The following is a 19,452-nucleotide window of genomic DNA, read 5'->3' as shown; positions in this document are numbered from 1 at the left end:
ATGCCCTCCACACCTTGGCTGCGCCTAGAAATCCTGTCCATAAAGGTTATGAACAGAATCGATGACAAAAGGCAGCCTTGGCGGAGTCCAACTCTCACTGGGGATGAGATGCGGCCCAAGCTCTGACACCGGTCATACAGGGACCTAACAGCCCGTATCAGAGGGCCTTGTACCCCACACTCCTGGAGTACCCCCCACAGGGCCCACCGAGGGACATGGTCAAACGCCTTCTCCAAATCCACAAAACACATGTAGACTGGTTGGGCAAATTCCCACGCACCCTCCAGGATCCCCTTAAGGGTATAAAACTGGTCGAGTGTTCCACGGCCAGGACGAAAACCACATTGCTCCTCCTGAATCTGAGGTTCAACAATCCAACAGACCCTCCTCTCCAGAACCCCTGAATAGACCTTACCAGGAAAGCTCAGGAGTGTTATCCCCCTGTAGTTGGAACACAACTTTTTAAATAAGGGAACCACCAACCCGGTTTTCCAGTCCAGTGGGACTGCCCCCGATGTCCACGCGATATTGCAGAGCCGCATCAGCTAACACAGCCCCGCAACATCCAGAGCCTTAAGGAACTTCGGGCGGATCTCATCCACCCCTGGAGCCTTGCCACAGAGGAGCTTTTCAACCACCTCAGTGACCTCAGCACAAGAGATTTGAGAGCCCAGCTCAAAGTTCCCAGACTCTGCATCCTCACTGGAAGACGTGTCGGTAGGATTGAGGAGGTCTTCGAAGTATTCTGCCCACCTGAGTAGAGGTCTGCAGCACACCGTCCCCACTATAAATAGTGTTGGTAGGGCACTGCTTAAAGTTAATTTCTGGTCAATTTTGATTTAAATACTTGACTTTTGGGTATGCACCCCCAATGGTGACAAGCTGGACTACATTGACTGACATAGGCCTAAGATTAAAAAAAAAGTACTCAAATTACACTTTCTCTGCCAGACTTACTGTGATATTTTTTCCAAACCTACGCTCTTCAGGAATGCACCTTCAATTGAAAATGTTGATGTTCATCTAGCACTTTGATCAAATTAATGTTTCAGCAGTTTCCATAAGGATTGATTTTGTTTCTTCTAAACTATTCAGTCAAATCATAACCGTGTGTTTGTGTGTGTTGGATTAATTTTAATGTTTTCATATGGGAAATGTCACTAAGAAATTGCTTTTTTATCACTAAGCAGATGAGTTTTTAGGTATTTTGATCAGGCAGATTTTCAACGCCCTGTTGATGGCATGAAAATGCGACAAGGACCCTTGTTAAAATACGCTCACGTGTATCTTAATGTGTAGCCGTGTAAAAATCAAGTTATATGTTTTATAAGTGTCGGTGACTACTTACATTTTCAGAATGAGCTCCCAGATTACGTGCGTGGGCTGGGTGAGACGCGGCGTAGCGAAGGAAAAACCAGAGAAGGTAATAAATCTGTAAACAACGAGCCAAGCAACCTGTCAACAAACATGCTTTGTCTAAAAGAAAACTTAGCATCACGACAAAAATAAGTAAACGCGAATCAAAGGCAGCAGAGGTTTAGAGAAATGAATTATGTTATTATGTATTTATATAGGGCTGCAGGGTGGCGCATTGTTGTGTCGCAGAAGGTTGCAGGTACGAATCCCGGCTGCGGACTTCCAGCGTGTTCTCCCTTGCCAAGTTTTATCCTAGTTCTCTGGTATCTTTCCAGACCAGAAACATGCATGTCAGGGTTACGTTGAGGCTCTAATTGTCCCTAGATGGATTGTGCGTGTCTCTGTTGGACTGGTGACCTGCCCAGGTTGTCCCCCACCTCTTGCCTGGTGGCTGATGGAGAAAGGCACCAGAACCCTGCCGTTCTGCTAAGCAAAAAGGGGTTAGTGGTGAGTGAGTGAATTAATTATAATCATCCATTACATTTCCTCAGGTCGAGTTGAGCCAGGACGAGCTTAAGCGCATCATTACTGAAGCAAAAGAAGAGTTGGGGTAAGTTATGATGAAGTACCACACTGTTGCACTCTACTTTTGGAATAATAAAATATATGCCTGGAACCACACTGATGTTTTAGTTGTTTTAATTTACAGGGAACTAGCAGGTGGTGATGATGAAGAAGATGAAGGCGTGCCTCCCGAGCCTGAGCCCACCAATGAAAGGGATGATCATGCTGATTTGACTTCTAAGAATGAAAATGAAGGAGAAGAGGATGATGAGCTTGCAGAGTATGGCCTGGATAAATACGATGAAGAGGACACAGGTAAAGGGTGTTTGTGTTCTAAAGGTTTTATTTCTCGTGTATTTCTCCAGTTGGATTTGTTGAGAACGATATAGAAACTCTAAACTCTGTTCACCTGCCTCCAATTCAGTGACCTCTAACCTTGGCGACAGTCTGGCTGGGCTCACAGTGTTCAGCTCGAATGAAGAGGATCCCTACATCACCATCAAAGACACAGTGGGTAACTTATTTCAAAAGTAGATGTTAATAAATGTGAGGCGATTTTTTTTCTCTGTGCATTTGAAAATTGCAGCTAAACTTGGTGAATAAAATGAAACCGTTTCTTCTTTTTCATAGGATCAGTATGAACGAGAAGACTTTCAGATCAAACCCACTGACAACCTCATTCTGGCGGGAAAAGCAGAGAAGGACTGCTGCAATTTAGAGGTCTACAGTAAGTGTCTGTTTTAATAGTTGCAACAATGAGAAAATGACTGAATATTCAGAGATGAGTATCTTTTCATCTGTAGCTGTACTTTGATATGTGAGTTAAATACTTGAAAAATGTTTTCTTTGACTTTATGTTAAAAAGATGACCTGGCTGGTTTATTACTTTGCAGTCTACAACTCTGAAGAGGACTCTCTGTATGTGCATCATGATATTCTGCTGCCAGCCTACCCACTGTGTCTAGAGTGGTTGGACTTTGACCCCAACCCTGAAGAACGTCCATGTAGGAAGCTGAATCTCTGATAAACATTTTGTGCTCTGATCTGCCTTCTTTAAATGGACTCTTTTTGTTTTTTCAAACTAAAGTGATGTAATGCTTTCTGTGTGTTTGTACTCCAGCAAACTATGTTGCCGTGGGCAACATGACTCCTCAGATTGATGTGTGGGATCTGGATGTGGTGGACTGTTTAGAGCCTGTCTTCTCTCTGGGAAGCAAAAAGGCCTCCAAGAAGAAGAAGAGTAAGAAGGTTGGACATTTTGACATTTGAGAAATTATTTTATATTAAAAGTTCCTGTTTGCAGGTAAGTTCTTGCTGTTTAATTTCCTTAACGTATTGCTTCTTGTTGTATTTCAGGGTGCAGCAGCCAAGCCTGTGGAGGGACACACTGATGCAGTGCTGGATTTATCCTGGAACAAGCTGGTCAGGTTGGTTTTCTTGCACATGTCGATGTTAATGTGCCACCTTTGTGCATTTAGATTTTTGCAGAAGCATAATTGCACCTTGCTTTGTGTAGGAACGTGTTAGCCAGTGGATCTGCAGATGACACGGTTATCCTGTGGGATCTTTCTCAGTGCAAACCAGCTACAACTCTGCAGAGGCACACTGATAAGGTATTCAAAGTGGATGAGATACATGAGTCCTTTTATTTGTTTTTAAAAGAGCTTTAAAGAGGAGCTGCACCGAGAAACCGTTTTATACTTTGAAAATGATCGGTCACTCTGACTTTTTCATGTAGACTGAAGGTGAAAATTGCACCCCACACCTGTCTCCTGCATTAGCTTCTGAGGATTTGAATAGCCTGACAGATCTAGGTCACACTGTCACTCAGCATTCATGGACTCACCCATCTTGACTCGCGACGGGGAAGGCTGTCGTTTGTTTAGCATCCAGGAAACAGCAGAGAACCTCTTGGCTAGTAGAAGCTAACTTTTAGCATCGGCAACTCCACCACACAGCAGAACTCCTCCATGCTTGTGTTATTTGTGGAGCTTAACATTAAAGTTGCAATGCAAACAGTCAGTGGTAGTCACCTTGCTGTTAGCCAATCAGAGGCAAGATGTCCAGATATTAGGAAATAAGACTCGAGATCCTCTCGTCTGAAGCTACTTTGTCTTCTGAGTGATTTCTCAGTGCTGAAACAGACACACCAAAGCAATTTTTTTCTCCAGAGTACAACATACAAGGCATTCATTCCTATTAGAGACCACTGCACAGGTATTACAACTATAAGTGAAGTTCCTCTTTAATGTTTGTTTACATTTTCATCTTCCAGGTCCAGACGTTAACATTCCACCCTTTTGAGGCACAGACTTTGTTATCAGGATCTTACGACAAGTAAGTGGCACACACTCCAGATCTGAGTAACAGATCTTTATTATCAAAGTTTTTAAAATAACATTTTCTTTTTTTCTTCAGGACAGCTGTCCTTTACGACTGCCGCAGTCCAGACACCAGCTACCGAACATGGAGGTTTAGCGGCCAAGTGGAGCGCCTAATCTGGAACCACTTTTCACCTTGCAACTTCCTGGTAAGAGACTTTGTGGACCCCAGATGTGCATGCGTACAAGGTGTACACTTCCTATCAAGGTCTAATAAAAGAAGATAAGATCAATATTGAAGGGGACATTGAGCTTTATAACCCCGCTGACCTTTCACAAACACTTAACTGTAATGCTGAAAAGGGAAGTGAGTGATATGTTTTAAAATGATATAAACCCAATCGCCAGGCAATCAGCAAGTTTCCCCCACTTTGTTCAGATTTCAGATTCCAGATTTCAGATTTATTGGCCAAAGGAATTTAGCTTTGGTAGATGTTCGCTCTCTAAAACATACAACAACTACAATAAATGAGAATAAAAATACATAAAAAGCACATAAGAACATGTATACCCACACACATGTTCATTCTGGTTCTGGTGCTGTGAAGCTTGGAGGATTTTTACTGCATTTTTTATAGCTTTTTTCACTTTTTGAGCATTTGTTATGATGTGTAACCATGGCAACAAGCTGGTTTACAATCAGGAACAGCTGATTAACATTGGAAAGGTTGAAATAATACCTCAACTGAAGCCACAAATCCCAGATGAGCTAAAACGCAAGAAGCGTGGGTGCAGAGCAGGAGCAAAACGGAGACAGAGAAAGAGGAAATTCAAACCATCTCTTCCATCGAGCATAATCGATCATAATGGGCAATGTGAGATCACTGGCCAACAAGATGGAGGAACTCCAAGCCCTTTCAAGGACTCAGCCAGAGTTTCGGTAGTTTCGGAACCGCTGGAGGAGATAATGCAAAGAAGGATTCTCCAGAGAATCAAGTAAATGATGGACAACCCTGAGCATTCTCTTCACAAGACTGTCCGACAACGGAAGAGTGTCTTCAGTCAGAGGCTTCTTCAGTTTGGCTGCAACACTGACCGCTACCGGAGATCCTTAATGCCAACAGCCATTGTAATATACAATAACTCTTTGATGACTTGATTATTATTATTATCATTATTCTGAGCTACTACAGCAATCAGTTTCCCTCTGGGATTAATAAAGTATTTTTGAATTGAATTGAATTTACACACACACATATATACATATATGCATACACGTACACACACATATACATATGTATACACACACACACACACACACACACATTCATATCCATAAGCATACTGAATAAGCATTAAAACCTATAATAATAGGATGGTAAAATAATCTACAGATTCAGGAGAGAAATGGCTGAAGGAAAGAAACTGTTCTTGTGTCTGGTAGTTTTTGTGTACAGCGATCTATAGCGTCTGCCAGATGGGAGGAGATGGAAGAGAGTAGATGCAGCATGTGTGGCATCTTGGACAATATGATGCTATTTAGGTATTTTAGAAATATCCTCTTTTTGAAGAGTTTTAATGTGTTCAGTGGTTATTGGTAAATAAAAAGGTGTCTCAGAACCAAACTGAGAGCCTCTAGTCGGCTATTTTTTTAAAGATTGGCCTCTGATGTCTTACTATTTGCAATACAGATACAATTAGTGTGTTTTCATTACTTATCGGGCCTTGTCATCTCACTCCCCTACAGTTTCTTTCACAAGCTTTTGTGGTTAACTCAGCGGTGTGTGTATGTTTTAGGCTAGCACCGAGGACGGATTTGTTTACTGCCTGGATGCACGCTCAGATAAACCGGTGTTCACTTTGAGGGCCCACGATGAAGAAGTGTCAGGTTCGTAGAAGGTTTATTTCACCAGCCAGTCAGCCTTTGCGCTCTTAAATTAGCCTAATATTTTCTTTTCTGTTGTTTTAGGTTTGGACCTCAGCAGCCAGATTAAAGGATGCCTTGTCACCTCCTCTGCTGACAAACATGTAAAGATTTGGGACATTTTAAGCAACAAACCCAACCTGGTGCACTCTCGAGATATGAAGATGGTAAACTGTTAAATGCAGAGCCCTCTGTTCCAGAAGTACTTTTGTGTTGTGTGGTTAAGTCAAAGACTGGACTTATTTCTCCACTTGTGAACAGGGAGTGCTGTTCTGTGCGTCGTGTTGCCCTGACCTTCCCTTCGTCTACGCCTTCGGGGGACAGAAAGATGGCCTCCGACTTTGGGATATAAGTGACGTTGCTGCAGGTACGAATAATTCCAGAGGGTGATGTATTCAAACTTGTATATCACTGTCATGGAGATGTTTGTGGTCAGGAAACGGTTCAAGCATTTATTTCTCTGTTGAATCGTTGTTGCGACCGTTTGCTTTCAGTGACTGAGGTGTTTGGGAGTCGAGAACGCTTGGTGGCGAACACGGGATCACAAGCTTCCAGCAGTGCAGCTGCAGCAGACATGGAAATCTAGTGTTGCTCGGTGTGCAGCGACAATTTAAAACACAAATAAACTGATCCACTATAGGAGCTCATCAGGCTTCCCTCCAGTGTCTCTGGGCATCAGAGAAAGGACAGAAATAGATAACAAGCTGACTGTTTAACAAGTGTAGAAAAAAAGACTTCAGCTTTTCCTGCAAACACAGTTTCTTTAATATTCATATGTGTAATACAGTGTTTTTTCACTTGTAAGTACTACTTACAACATGTATATCTTGAACATATTCTATATTATGATTTAAATTTATCAATTTGCCTTAATTATACTGAAATTATTTTCATTTAACAAATAACCAAGAAAGTTGTTTAATTTGTGATTTGTTACTGCTTTCTAGTTTGTTATTTGTAAAAGGAAGAAAAAAGCAATCACAATAACAAGGAGAAAGTGTCAAATATTCAATAAATAAATGCAGTTTCATCAGATTTGCGGATGCTGGTTTTTGTTTGTGTTTCAGTTCCTACGTGAGGGTAAATTAAAGGTTTTTTAGACATGTTTTTTTTTTCATTTATCTAAAACACCTAATTCAAGTTTCATTTTTGTCATCCTTGTGAACTTACCCTTTGTTGATTATCCAGCATTAAATTATAACCAGGCACATTTTTGTTTTATTTTGTCATTTGAATGTGATCATCATTCAAGATATTTGTGATAAAGTCACAAAAAGTAGTTAACTAACAGCAGCTGTATCACTGTGATTTATTCTTATCAGCTTTAATTATTTGAGGGATTAATTAAACCAGTGAGATCTGACAGTACAGGAGTTAAAAACAGTGTTCTTCACTTGATCAACTTGAACGTGAAGCGGAACTCAAAATCTGACGTGTGAAATAGACGGAACCATTAATGTGAAGCACTCGACAAAGTAACAGCATGGCGTCAGGTCAATTGAGTAAACTATACGGTATTTTACCGAGAATTTCGTGGGGCACTACACAGATAAACATGCAGAGTAAGTGTTCTGGCTTTATTTGATATGTTTGTTGCATAATTTAGTGAATTTACAATTTAATCTTTCATTTACCGATATTGACCGCTAAAGCTAACGACGGGCTAACCTTGACGGTACAGAACGTAAACATTCACAGTTGCATTTTTGTATGTTTCCCTGTTATTTTTTGAGGCAGTTAAAGTACGAAATAAATAACTTTGATTTAATCCGTTTTTGGGAAGCAGCAGTTTCAGGCTCTGTTTAAGCCAGCGTCTGATTTTGGTGCATTTGCATAAGAGATGTTGATGTACAGCAGATCTTTCAAATCAGTTAAAAAATACTTTATTAATCCCAGAGGGAAATTGATTGCTGTAGTAGCTCAGAATGATAATAATAATAATCAAGTCATCAAAGAGTTGTTGTATATTACAATGGCTGTTGGCCGAAAGGATCTCCAGTAGCGGTCAGTGTTGCAGCGAAACTTAAGCCTCTGACTGAAGACACTCTTCCGTTGTCGGACAGTCTTGTGAAGAGAATGCTCAGGGTTGTCCATCATTTTCTTGATTCTCTGGAGAATCCTTCTTTGCATCATCTCCTCCAGCGGTTCCGAAACTGCCGAAACTCTGGCTGAGTTCTTGAAAGGGCTTGGAGTTCCTCCATTTTGTTGGCCAGTGATCTCACATTGCCCATGGAAGAGATGGTTTGAATTTCCTCTTTCTCTGTCTCCGTTTTGCTCCCGCTCTGCATCCACGCTTCTTGCGTTTTAGCTCATTTGGGATTTGTGGCTCCAGTTGAGGTATTATTTCAGCCTTTCCAATGTTAATCAGCTGCTCCCGATTGTAAACCAGATTGTTGCCATGGTTACGCATCATAACAAATGTTCAAAAACTGAAAAAAGCTAAAAAATAGCAGTAAAAATCCTCCAAGCTTCACAGCACCAGAAACAGAAAAATAAAGTGTCCAAAAATATACAGTTTTTCTTGAGAAACTAGAAGAAAAAAATGCCCAAGAAAAGGCAAAACTTACATATAGTCAACAGAGCTACTCCAACATGCAGCTGCCCAGAGCAGCGCAGTTCACTTTAACTAAGTTCACCAGTAGAACTGTTCTATACGTGATTAGCATGTAAGTTTTTTTTTTTATCTGTTGCAGCTTGTTTGCTTTCGATTCGACAAAAATCCAGTCTCGGCCCTTTTGAAGACTCTAACAGGTTTGTAATATAATTAGTTGAATTTAAAATGAGTGAGAATTGTACTTAAAGCTTCTTATGAAAGAAACTGAAGAGATCTTGTAGGCTTTTGAGTTGTGGATTTGGTTATTTCTGTTCCTCTGTGGTCTTTAGAGCAGCTGCTTATAGAGCAAGTCACCCCCAAATCAACTTTTTTTTTGCTGATAAACTAAATAAACGAGTTTCTAATCGTGCTGCAGACATGTGTAGTCAATAATTTGGCACTTCAGTGCATCTTAGTTAAAATTTAAATATTCAGCTTAAAACTGTCAGTGTTGTGCCGTTGTCAGGTAAAAACTCTGCACTGTATTTGAATTTAAAACTGCCACCGCTGTTGCCTAAAGGTTGGTTTATGCTTGACGCGAGGTCCGCACGGCTCCGCGCGGAAAAGTTGCGTCACTTTGCGTCATTTAAACAACCACGCTCCTCCACCGCGCCTCCGCACGGCCCAGAATTTCCGCAGCGCGCACCTCGGAAAATTTCTAACCGGATGGACGCGGAAAAACATGGCGGACCGGCAAGAAGTAGTATGGCAGAGGTTCGTAAATACAGACACTTGCATGATTCAGCTCTCAAAGATCACAGTGATCAACATGTTGTTAATAATTCTTGGAGAGAAATAGCTCGCACTGTCGGAAAAGACGAGAACGCTGTTAAAAATACTGGAATGCCATGTTGTAAACAGTAATTTCTACTTCTACTATGGTGTAGTGTTGGGTGCATGCCGTAGAACTCCATGCTGCCCCGTTCAGTTTGGGTGAATAGTGGCTCACCGCCGAGACGAGCCACACGAACCATAAACGCTGCGAGTTGTGAAGCGCGTTCCATCCGCGAGCCGCATCACCGCGCGGAAAGTGAATGCGTCAAGCATAAACCAAGCTTAAGAGGTATGCTATGATGTAAACTGGTACATTATGATGTCACAATGCTGTCGTGAACCTGTGTGTGTGTGTGTATTTGTTAGCGGCTCCACCCTCTCGGTCTGCTAGGCAACTGCATTTGTTGCATTTTTCAAACATGAAGTGAGAGTGGAGTTAGACTCTGGTAGGGGGTGACTTGCTCTTTAATGTGTTTATTAATAGTTTAACCCCACACAACTAGGGATGCACTGATAAATGTTTGGGCCAATACCAATACTCTATGTTAATATTGCTGTTACGGCTGATAACAGATATTTGCCCACACACATATACACACACACACACTGACATGTATCAGAATCAGAAGGGTGTTATTGCCTTATGTGCAAGAATCACATTAGGAAATTGCTGCGGTACTTGGTGCAAGAAAAAAAAGCAAAATTAGAATTAAGAAATAAACACCATGAAATGATAATAATATAGTCAAACAAGAATTAGAGAAGTGGCTACTATATACAAGTCAGTGTAGGTACGGATCAGTTCAGGTGCAAACACAACACAGGGTCATGTGACTGAAACAAAGCAGCTGGAGTGGGCAGTTCTATGACAGTCATTCATGAATTCGACCACAGAAGGGAAGAAACAGTTTTTGTTGCAAGAGGTTCTGGTCCGAATGGATCGAAGCCTCCTGCCAGATGAGAGCGAGTCAAAGGGACTGTGTCCAAGGTGAGACGGGTCTGCTGTGATCCGACCTGCCCGCCTCAGTGTCCTGGACGTGTACAGGTCCTGTATGGAGGGGAGTTTGCAACCAATGACCTTCTCAGCACGCTTGCAGCTTTTTCTTGTTCCTGATGGTAAGCTCCAGCGTACCACACGGTGATTGAAGAGGTGATGATGGACTTGATGACTGTGGTGTAGAACTGCCTTATCAACTATAATGGCAGTTTGAATTTCTTCAGCTGCCTCAGGAAGTACATCCTCTGATGGGCCTTTTTTATGATGGAGGTGATGGTGGGCTCCCACTTGAGGTCCTGGGTGATGGTGTTGCCCAGGAAGCAACATGAGTCCACCATCATGATGGGAGTGTCAGACAGGGGAATGGGAGGGATTGGGGCTGTGTGCTTCCTAAAGTCCACAACAACCTCTACTGTCTTCTGTGCATTTAGCACCAGCGTGTTGTGGCTGCACAAGGACGCCAGCGGTTCGACCTCCATTCTGTAGGCAGGCTCATCCCCATCCGAGATGAGTCTGATGACGGTGGTGGTGGTGCAAACTTGATAAGCTTGACAAACTAATGCTTCTGAAATCTGCAGATTATGTAAAGACTGAAAATGATTCCTGTCACATGCCTAAACAATTCCACATAATCACCCCCCTCACCCTCTGAAACAGATACACAAACAGAAACGAGATGGAAAAAATATTGGTTAATTTTGGCCCAGTTCTACTTACAGGACCGATACAGATATGTTAAAAAATTACTAACATTGGCCGATACCGATTGTGACATATCATGCATCCCCATGCACAACTGCAGAGTTTTCTTCAGATGTTTAGAACTGCTAAAATATGAGTAAATTATGACCTGGACACTAACTTCATAATTTCTTTTATTTAGCAAAGTGCAAATAGGAGTGACTTCTGATGGGAAGACCATTGTGTGCCACCATCCTGCTGCTGACGTTCCTTATGAGCTCACTCAGGTAAACTCATGCATTCCACTAAACTGTAGCTTATCTAATGCATCTTCTTCAGATGATGTAAGTGTTGAGAGATCAGAGTACCTGCCTTCTAAGTTTCAAATATTTAACAAATTCCAAAGGGCCATACTTTCATCATGTTAAAGGGACTTTACGGAGTTTTGAATTTTTATGCTCGCGATTGCCCCCTCAGGCCAAAAGCGTAACGGCAGCTTCAATAGTAGGCTTGTGCACGAGGCGCGCATGCTGTACGTGCACACTCTTTAACGAAAATAACAGCTGAGACAGTCAGCTCCGCGCGTGTGTGTGTGTGTGTGTGTGAGTGGCCCGGAGGACAGTGGACAGGAGAACACGCAGCTAATTAATTAAATAATTTGGTTCTGTACCTTTCTCTTCAGCACAGCCGACAAAGGTTTAAGATGGGTCAGTCCTCCTGCATGCTCTTGAAAAATTGTTCCAAAATGAAAGTTGAACCCACATCTTTTTTTATCTGTGAATTCAATGCCATTAGGCGAGTCTCAAAAAAAATTTGGGCATCTTACTGTAAAACAATATACCATTAATGTAAAAAAGAAACTCTAAACTCTATGTTCACATCCAGAATAGAACCCGGGTCTTCTGCACGAAAGTCCGACGTCTTACTAGGCGAGCTAACGCGCCAGTGACGTCATTTGTATCTGTACCACTTAAGAACGGTTCAGAGGGCTATGCCTGAGCGTGAATGCACATGAAGCAGCCTGCTCGACCCGAGCAGCTCTCTTTTTCTGTGATTTTACATAAAAACAGCCAATCACAGTAAAAATGCCAGGGCTCATTCTACAGGACCAAGGGCATTACAGGAGAATGTCTGAAGAAGAAATTTGTTATTTCTATACATGTTTTGGCTGTCAAACTTCCATAATGCCCCTTTAAGGCTTAAAGTAAGGCTGTCAAACTCCAGTCCTCCATGTGCTGCCACACCTGTTTTAGGGTTTTCTCTGCTCCAGCAAACCTGATTTGATCAACTGGGATTCTGAAAAACTTGAAAATGCTGATCAGATAATTCAACCACTGATTCAGAAGTGTTGGCGTAGGAAAACAACTAAAACATGTAACCTACCCTTTGATGAATGGAGTTTTACACCCCTGGTTTTAAGTTGTTAAGTGATGGTTGTTTGTGCAAACTGGACTAGAGATATTTTAAATGTGTAAGTTGTTGTGGATGGAGTTATCGTTTCTGTAAATCTCTGCAGCCAATTGAGCGGCCAGACCCTTTGACCAACCAGGCAGAGACCCATGATCAGGTTTTGAAGGCCCACCTCAGCAAGGAGGTGCTGCAGAATAAAACCGGACCTACTATCGAGGAGCTGAGCAAGATGTTCTTCACCACAAAACATCGGTTTTATCCTTTTGGACAGTAAGTCATGAAGGACACACACTGACAGAGGGTTTCAAGCTACCTTTGATAGGAAAAGTCTAGATTTCTTTAAAAAAAATTATTTATGGTGAATTAGAAAAAAAAGAATCCTTCTGCATCTTTAAAATTTTCACTGCTGCAAAATTTTATCATGCAAAAAATGAGAGATTAAATGTTTTTTAATCGAGTCGGTGAAATGTTTTTCTTTAAAATACAATTTATCTGTATCCTCTGTTTGGGACTCGAATGCTGGCCTCTCAATTTTTAAACTCAATTCAATTCAAGTTTATTTATATAGTGCCAAATCACGACAAGAGTCGTCTCAAGGCACTTCACATAGTAAACATTCCAATACAGGTCAGGGGCCTCATTTATCAAGCTTGCTTACGCACAAAACGGGGTCGGAAAACTGCGTAAGCAACTTTCCACGCAAACTTTGGGATTTATGAAAGAAAACTTAGCGGAAAAATGTGCGCAACTTTAAAGTTCACTAAGGACCTTGCTTACGCACATGTTGGACATGGAGAGCACCTGCAGTGCTGCTGCTGAGAAGGATAAAATAATTAAATCCTGCAGCATTATCACTTGTACTGCTTCGTTTTCACACAGAACAAGACCCCCCACACGCATACACACGCGCGCGTACACACACACATACATGCTCGCACACTCACACACACACAGCCTGAAGTGCAGAATACGGAATGCAGGATATCAGCAGGGGGACAGATTGAGACAGAATGTCATGCGTCTGTGACAGTGTGTGTCCTGTCACTGTGACCCAATTGATCATACACCCTGGCTACTTGTACAGGGGACATCTCTGTTTGGCTGACTGGTTAGCGTGCGTGACTTTCACCCGGGAGTCTCCACCTCACCCACAGGTGCCTCAATTTCTGCTTCTGTGAAGTTGCGCCTCCTTGATCTGCCTTGATCTACGGTCGCCATGTCATTGGCGGAGAGCTGCAACAGCCGGCTTTTGTATATGCATGAGATCCACAAGGCACTTTGCATTGACTATTTATGGCAGTAAGTGGGCGTGGTGAGGGCGGGATGTGACTAAAATGCAGCTGAGAAACATTCTCGTTAGTCTCCGATTTATGAAGCGGAGATTGCGTGCAGCTGTGCGTACTCCATGTTTTATAGGTCACAAACCTGCTTGGAGTAAGTACATTTTTTGCTGAGCTTAAGTACGGTTTTAGTAAGGATTCTACGCAATGTTTGATAAATGAGACCCCAGTTCATTAAGCCAGTCAGTAAAAAGTTTCCTATAAAAGGAACCCAGCAAATTGCGTCAAGTCACTGACTGGTGTCAGTGTCTTTACAGCAATCCTCATACTAAGCAAGCATTTAGTGACAGTGGAGAGGAAAACTCCCTTTTAACAGGAAGAAACCTCCAGAGAATCATGGCTCAGTATAACGCCGGGGACACACCGGCCGCGGAAGCGCCGCGAAAATGGGACCGCCTTCATTCGGCACCCATGTTAAGCTATTCTAAAGACCACATGGGCCGCCTCGCGCCGCGAATCGCCTCGTGCCGCGAATCGCCTCGCGCCGCGAATCGCCTCGCGCCGCGAATCGCCTCGCGCCGGCGCTCCAGCCCGCGCCGTGCAGCGATCATTCCGGCGTCGGCTCTATTTTTTTCGCGAGCCGCGGCGCGGGTGAATCGCATCGATTCTGGCAGGAAGTCAAACCTAGACATAAGAGGCAGGCCAGTAAAGTTAACAAAATAAAGCATTTCAAAATAAAATTCCGCAATAGTCAAATGTGTTCGTAATCAGACACTGCAGAAAAACCACACAAACACACACACATACACACACATCGAACTTGTGTGCGTGTGTGACCACGTGAAGGGGGTGTGGTTTTGGGTGTCTTTTTTTCCAGAGCAAACAGGACAGAGAGGCAGAAAGTCTGAGGCAAGCAGTTAAGATGGATGACTTTAAATTAATTATGGAAGTTGAGAAACACAAGGAGCTGTACGACCCCCGAAAATCGGTTATTTACGTACCCATTTCGGAAGAAACTGCTAGGGTACAGCTGCAGAACTGGAGCGGGTTCCAAGAGATTCAACTGGCAGAAACAACTCATACCATAGGTTCACACACACACACACACACACACACACACACACACACACACACACACACACACACACACACACACACACTCAAACGTAGAGGAAAAGAGCTGAGAAAATGCAGAGAGGAAATGGAGGACACCAAGTGTTCAAAAGAAAAACTACAGCTGAGTCGGGGCGCGTCTGATCTGAACTGAGGAGCGGCGAGCAGCGGCCGAATTTCGTGAGCGATTTGCTTCTCGGCGCTTCGCAGCGCTTCCGCGGCCGGTGTGTCCCCGGCGTAAGCAGCCATCCACCACGACTCACTGGGGATCAAGAAGACAGAGAACACACACACACACACGCGCGCACACACACACACACACCAAGTAGTGTTTCTATGGTTACATTGTGATTTCTTAGTAAATATTCAATTTGGTGAGAGATAAACTTTATTGTATTTATCCTAGTGGATCTATAATTAAGCTGGTAAACTAGTAGTAGCACATTCAATGTCAAAGAAAGTAAAATTTTATTATCAGGAGAGGAGAATGTTTAAGTGGTTAGCAACAGTGTTCAAGCCGATGGCCCCCTCCATGAGGGCACCACGTGGAGGGGGCACATTTTCTTCTAGATCAGTTTAAAAGAAAATCCAATGACTTAATTTTAGCATTATTATTAAAGTTATTTGTGACGCTGTGGCACATGATGAATAATCTTTTCCTTTTGTTTCATTATTTACAGGTATCACAGGAGACGAATCAAAAAAAATCCCCCAAAGGACAGATAGTTAAACTTTCACGTCAGTAACCTGCAAATGCATATTTTTTTGTTTTGTTTTATGAAGTGTTTAATAAACTGTTAAATACTGAGTTTGTTGTTACATTTTTTATTCCATTGGAGTGGTTACTTGGCTTCTGGTGTGAAACTAGAATACCGGTATTAACATTTTGCATTTCTAACCTTTAAAGGTTTGCACTTCAGAAATGTTTAAATTTTGTCCAAAAAGATCCCTTCAGCTCTCTTACGTACAGTGGGGCAAAAAAGTATTTAGTCAGCCACCGATTGTGCAAGTTCTCCCACTTAAAATGATGACAGAGGTCAGTAATTTACATCATAGGTACACTTCAACTGTGAGAGACAGAATGTGAAAAATAATCCATGAATTCACATTGCAGGATTTTTAAAGAATTTATTTGTAAATCAGGGTGGAAAATAAGTGTTTGGTCACTTCAAACAAGGAAAATCTCTGGCTCTCACAGACCTGTAACGTCTTCTTTAAGAAGCTTTTCTGTCCTCCACTCGTTACCTGTATTAATGGCACCTGTTTGAACTCATTATCTGTATAAAAGACACCTGTCCACAGCCTCAAACAGTCAGACTCCAAACTCCACTATGGCCAAGACCAACGAGCTTTCGAAGGACACCAGGAAAAGAATTGTAGACCTGCACCAGACTGGGAAGAGTGAATCTACAATAGGCAAGCAGCTTGGTGTGAAAAAATCAACTGTGGGAGCAATTATCAGAAAATGGAAGACATACAAGACCACTGATAATCTCCCTTGATCTGGGGCTCCACGCAAGATCTCATCCCGTGGGGTCAAAGTGATCATGAGAACGGTGAGCAAGAATCCCAGAACCACACGGGGGGACCTGGTGAATGACCTGCAGAGAGCTGGGATCACAGTAACAAAGGTCACCATATGTAACACACTACAACGGCAGGGAATCAAATCCTGCAGTGCCAGACGTGTTCCACTGCTGAAGCCAGTGCATGTCCAGGCCCATCTGAAGTTTGCCAGAGAGCACATGGATGATACAGCAGAGGATTGGGAGAATGTCATGTGGTCAGATGAAACCAAAGTAGAACTTTTTGGTATAAACTCAACTCGTCGTGTTTGGAGGAAGAAGAATACTGAGTTGCATCCCAAGAACACCATACCTACTGTGAAGCATGGGGGTGGGAATGCTTTGGGGCTGTTTTTCTGCTAAGGGGACAGGACGACTGATCCATGTTAAGGAAAGAATGAATGGGGCCATGTATCGTGAGATTCTGAGCCAAAACCTCCTTCCATCAGTGAGAGCTTTGAAGATGAGACGTGGCTGGGTCTTCCAACACGACAATGATCCCAAACACACCGCCCGGGCAACAAAAGAGTGGCTCCGTAAGAAGCATTTGAAAGTCCTGGAGTGGCCTAGCCAGTCTCCAGACCTCAACCCCATAGAAAATCTGTGGAGGGAGTTGAAAGTCCGTGTTGCTCGGCGACAGCCCCAAAACATCACTGTTCTCGAGAAGATCTGCATGGAGGAATGGGCCAAAATACCAGCTACTGTGTGTTAGAGGTGGGAAAAATGATCGATTCTAAGATGCATCGCGATTCAGCCGTGCATGATTCCGCATCGATGCAGCAACGTGACATAATGAGATTTTCTCCCTATGTCTATGTCGGGGGTCAGCAATCCACGGCTCTGGAGCCGCATGCGGCTCTTCCATCCATCTGATGCGGCTCTCTGTGCTTGTAAAATAATGAATGGATATTTAAATAAAAAGCTTTATATTTTACTGCATTAATTTTACATCTGTATGCCAATTCTAAATGTAAAGATTGTCTGCGTGAACCTGAACAGTTCCAACCCGGTCTTACTGTGAGACCGGGTTGACGCGTCACGCTTGTGCGTAATCATAAGCGTATTCTGAGCTGACGAGAGTGTGCGAATCTGGGATTCTCCTCAGACGGCTCCTGGATGTGTCGCCACATTGGAGACAGGAACAAGCGCTATTCAGCCAAAGTTTCATAATCAGGGAACATTTTCTAAGTGACAAGTCTCGCTTCAGTCGGAGGAATCTTCCTGCATGCGCTCTGGTTCTGCGACGTGCTCCAAGCCCCTCTCCACATCTTCAGGTCGCTGTGCGCCGTACGTACGCGCTGACAGTGAGCTGCGCTGAGCAGTGTCCAGCTCAGATGTTCAGATGGGAATCTTTTCTTGAGTTATTTAGCTACATCTGCGATGTGCGAAACGAATAAAGTGTCAGTTCGTCTGCATGCGTCGGGGTAATTATTTCTATTCTTTCTCCGTCAAAATAAATGGTCAAATGCGGGAACTATACGGTCAACGCAAGCTCTGCTTTTAACTGTTCTGTTTTCTTGTGAAAATTGTTGCAAAGAGATATAATTAAACTTGATTAACACCAGAGCCAGGCGCACTGCGCCGTTAACTCCATCGCTGTAAATGAGGGAAAAACAAAATGATCGGATCCTTTTCTGACCTTCCCCACCTACAAAGTTTAATTACAACAATCAAACCTGACAGAGCCTGGATTTGTATTCTGAACAGTCTAAACATGTTTTAAAAAGAAGCGTGTGACAAAAGGGGCACCTGCTCAGTAAAACCACCAACAGGGTGAAAAATATCGGTGGCAGAGACGGGCTACAACTTCTGGATACACTATATAAATCATTTTATTGATTATCGTCTTATGAAAGATAACTTTGACGTACACGAGCGACCGGTACTGCTGCTGTCACCTGTTGTGAGCAGCGCTCTGCTGTCTGAGGGTAGGCCCCGCCCACAACGCCGCGGCTGCTGTGGCTCCGTGTTTTCTTTACTGTGGGAAACGGGTAATAATGGCTCTTTGATGGGAACAGGTTGCCGACTCCTGGTCTATGTCTATGCGAGGACAATAAAGTTTTGAGGTTTTACAATTACTTCTGGGGGCAAAGTTGCAATGACATGCGCACTGCATTGCCCTAGCGCCAATTTAAAACAGAAAAGGCGGACAGGGATACAGGGCGAACATTACCAGTAATCAAAGATGTACCCCGTTACATTTAAATCGGATGTCTGGGCTAATTTCGTTTTTGGGATCCTTGATGTGAAAGAATCACTTAACACAGTATTTGTTTACTATTTTTAAGTTCAGTAATATTCTATCTTAAAGCTGCTCTACCGAAAACATTATTTCTTATATTATTTAAGTAATTATAGGCAGCACACTTTAAACATTATTGCTCACTATAGTGAATTGATGAATGTTCTTTTTTTCAGGGATTTCGAAATCAAAAAGAAATTGAAAACTATTCTACTGCTTTTATTAAGTAATGAAAATTTTTGTGTGAAGAATCGTGATGCATTTCAGACTCAAATCGAATCGTTAGGCAGATAATCGGAATCGGATTGAATCGTGAGGCAGGTAGAGATGCACACCACTACTGTGTGTGCAAACCTGGTATAGACCTATAGTAATCGTTTGACCTCTGTTATTGCCAACAAAGGTTATGTTACAAAGTATTGAGTTGAATTTTTGTTATTGACCAAATACTTATTTTCCACCCTGATTTACAAATAAATTCTTTAAAAATCCTGCCATGTGAATTCATGGATTATTTTCACATTCTGTCTCTCACAGTTGAAATGTACCTATGATGAAAATTACTGACCTCTGTCATCATTTTAAGTGGGATAACTTGCACAATCGGTGGCTGACTAAATACTTTTTTGCCC

The 19,452-nt window shown here is 42.6% G+C and overlaps 2 protein-coding genes across 2 annotated transcripts; both read left to right on the top strand.

The window, feature by feature from the left end:
* The first annotated feature begins 1,234 nt into the window (after window positions 1–1,234).
* On the top strand, window positions 1,235–7,200 carry pwp1 (PWP1 homolog, endonuclein). The gene is made up of 15 exons (XM_015958310.3): window positions 1,235–1,423; window positions 1,908–1,966; window positions 2,066–2,235; window positions 2,345–2,430; window positions 2,551–2,647; window positions 2,814–2,924; window positions 3,041–3,168; window positions 3,277–3,347; window positions 3,437–3,533; window positions 4,196–4,257; window positions 4,339–4,450; window positions 6,039–6,129; window positions 6,211–6,332; window positions 6,427–6,532; window positions 6,660–7,200. Exons 1-15 carry the CDS (start codon window positions 1,358–1,360, stop codon window positions 6,749–6,751), a joined length of 1,470 nt encoding a protein of 489 aa, XP_015813796.3. The 5' UTR covers window positions 1,235–1,357; the 3' UTR covers window positions 6,752–7,200.
* Window positions 7,201–7,578: 378 nt separating this feature from the next.
* mrpl42 (mitochondrial ribosomal protein L42) lies at window positions 7,579–15,821 on the top strand. The gene is made up of 5 exons (XM_054739673.2): window positions 7,579–7,727; window positions 8,859–8,916; window positions 11,413–11,497; window positions 12,727–12,890; window positions 15,694–15,821. The coding sequence occupies exons 1-5, from the start codon at window positions 7,649–7,651 to the stop codon at window positions 15,737–15,739; spliced, it is 432 nt and encodes a 143-aa protein (XP_054595648.2). The 5' UTR covers window positions 7,579–7,648; the 3' UTR covers window positions 15,740–15,821.
* Window positions 15,822–19,452: the final 3,631 nt, after the last annotated feature.

The sequence above is a fragment of the Nothobranchius furzeri genome, chromosome 1, assembly GCF_043380555.1.
Source record: "Nothobranchius furzeri strain GRZ-AD chromosome 1, NfurGRZ-RIMD1, whole genome shotgun sequence".
Classification (NCBI taxonomy): domain Eukaryota; kingdom Metazoa; phylum Chordata; class Actinopteri; order Cyprinodontiformes; family Nothobranchiidae; genus Nothobranchius; species Nothobranchius furzeri.
The sequence above is the reverse complement of the archived record's forward strand: the minus strand, read 5'-3'. Positions and strand labels throughout refer to the sequence as shown.

Excerpts from the sequence above, each read along its gene's own strand:
- pwp1 (XM_015958310.3), top strand. The coding sequence starts at position 1,358 with ATGAGCTCCCAGATTACGTGCGTGGGCTGGGTGAGACGCGGCGTAGCG. Across the intron at positions 2,925-3,040 it reads CAACCCTGAAGAACGTCCAT|CAAACTATGTTGCCGTGGGC; the intron begins GTAGGAAGCTGA and ends TTTGTACTCCAG. Across the intron at positions 6,130-6,210 it reads CCACGATGAAGAAGTGTCAG|GTTTGGACCTCAGCAGCCAG; the intron begins GTTCGTAGAAGG and ends CTGTTGTTTTAG.
- mrpl42 (XM_054739673.2), top strand. The coding sequence starts at position 7,649 with ATGGCGTCAGGTCAATTGAGTAAACTATACGGTATTTTACCGAGAATT. Across the intron at positions 8,917-11,412 it reads CCTTTTGAAGACTCTAACAG|CAAAGTGCAAATAGGAGTGA; the intron begins GTTTGTAATATA and ends TCTTTTATTTAG. Across the intron at positions 11,498-12,726 it reads TTCCTTATGAGCTCACTCAG|CCAATTGAGCGGCCAGACCC; the intron begins GTAAACTCATGC and ends AAATCTCTGCAG.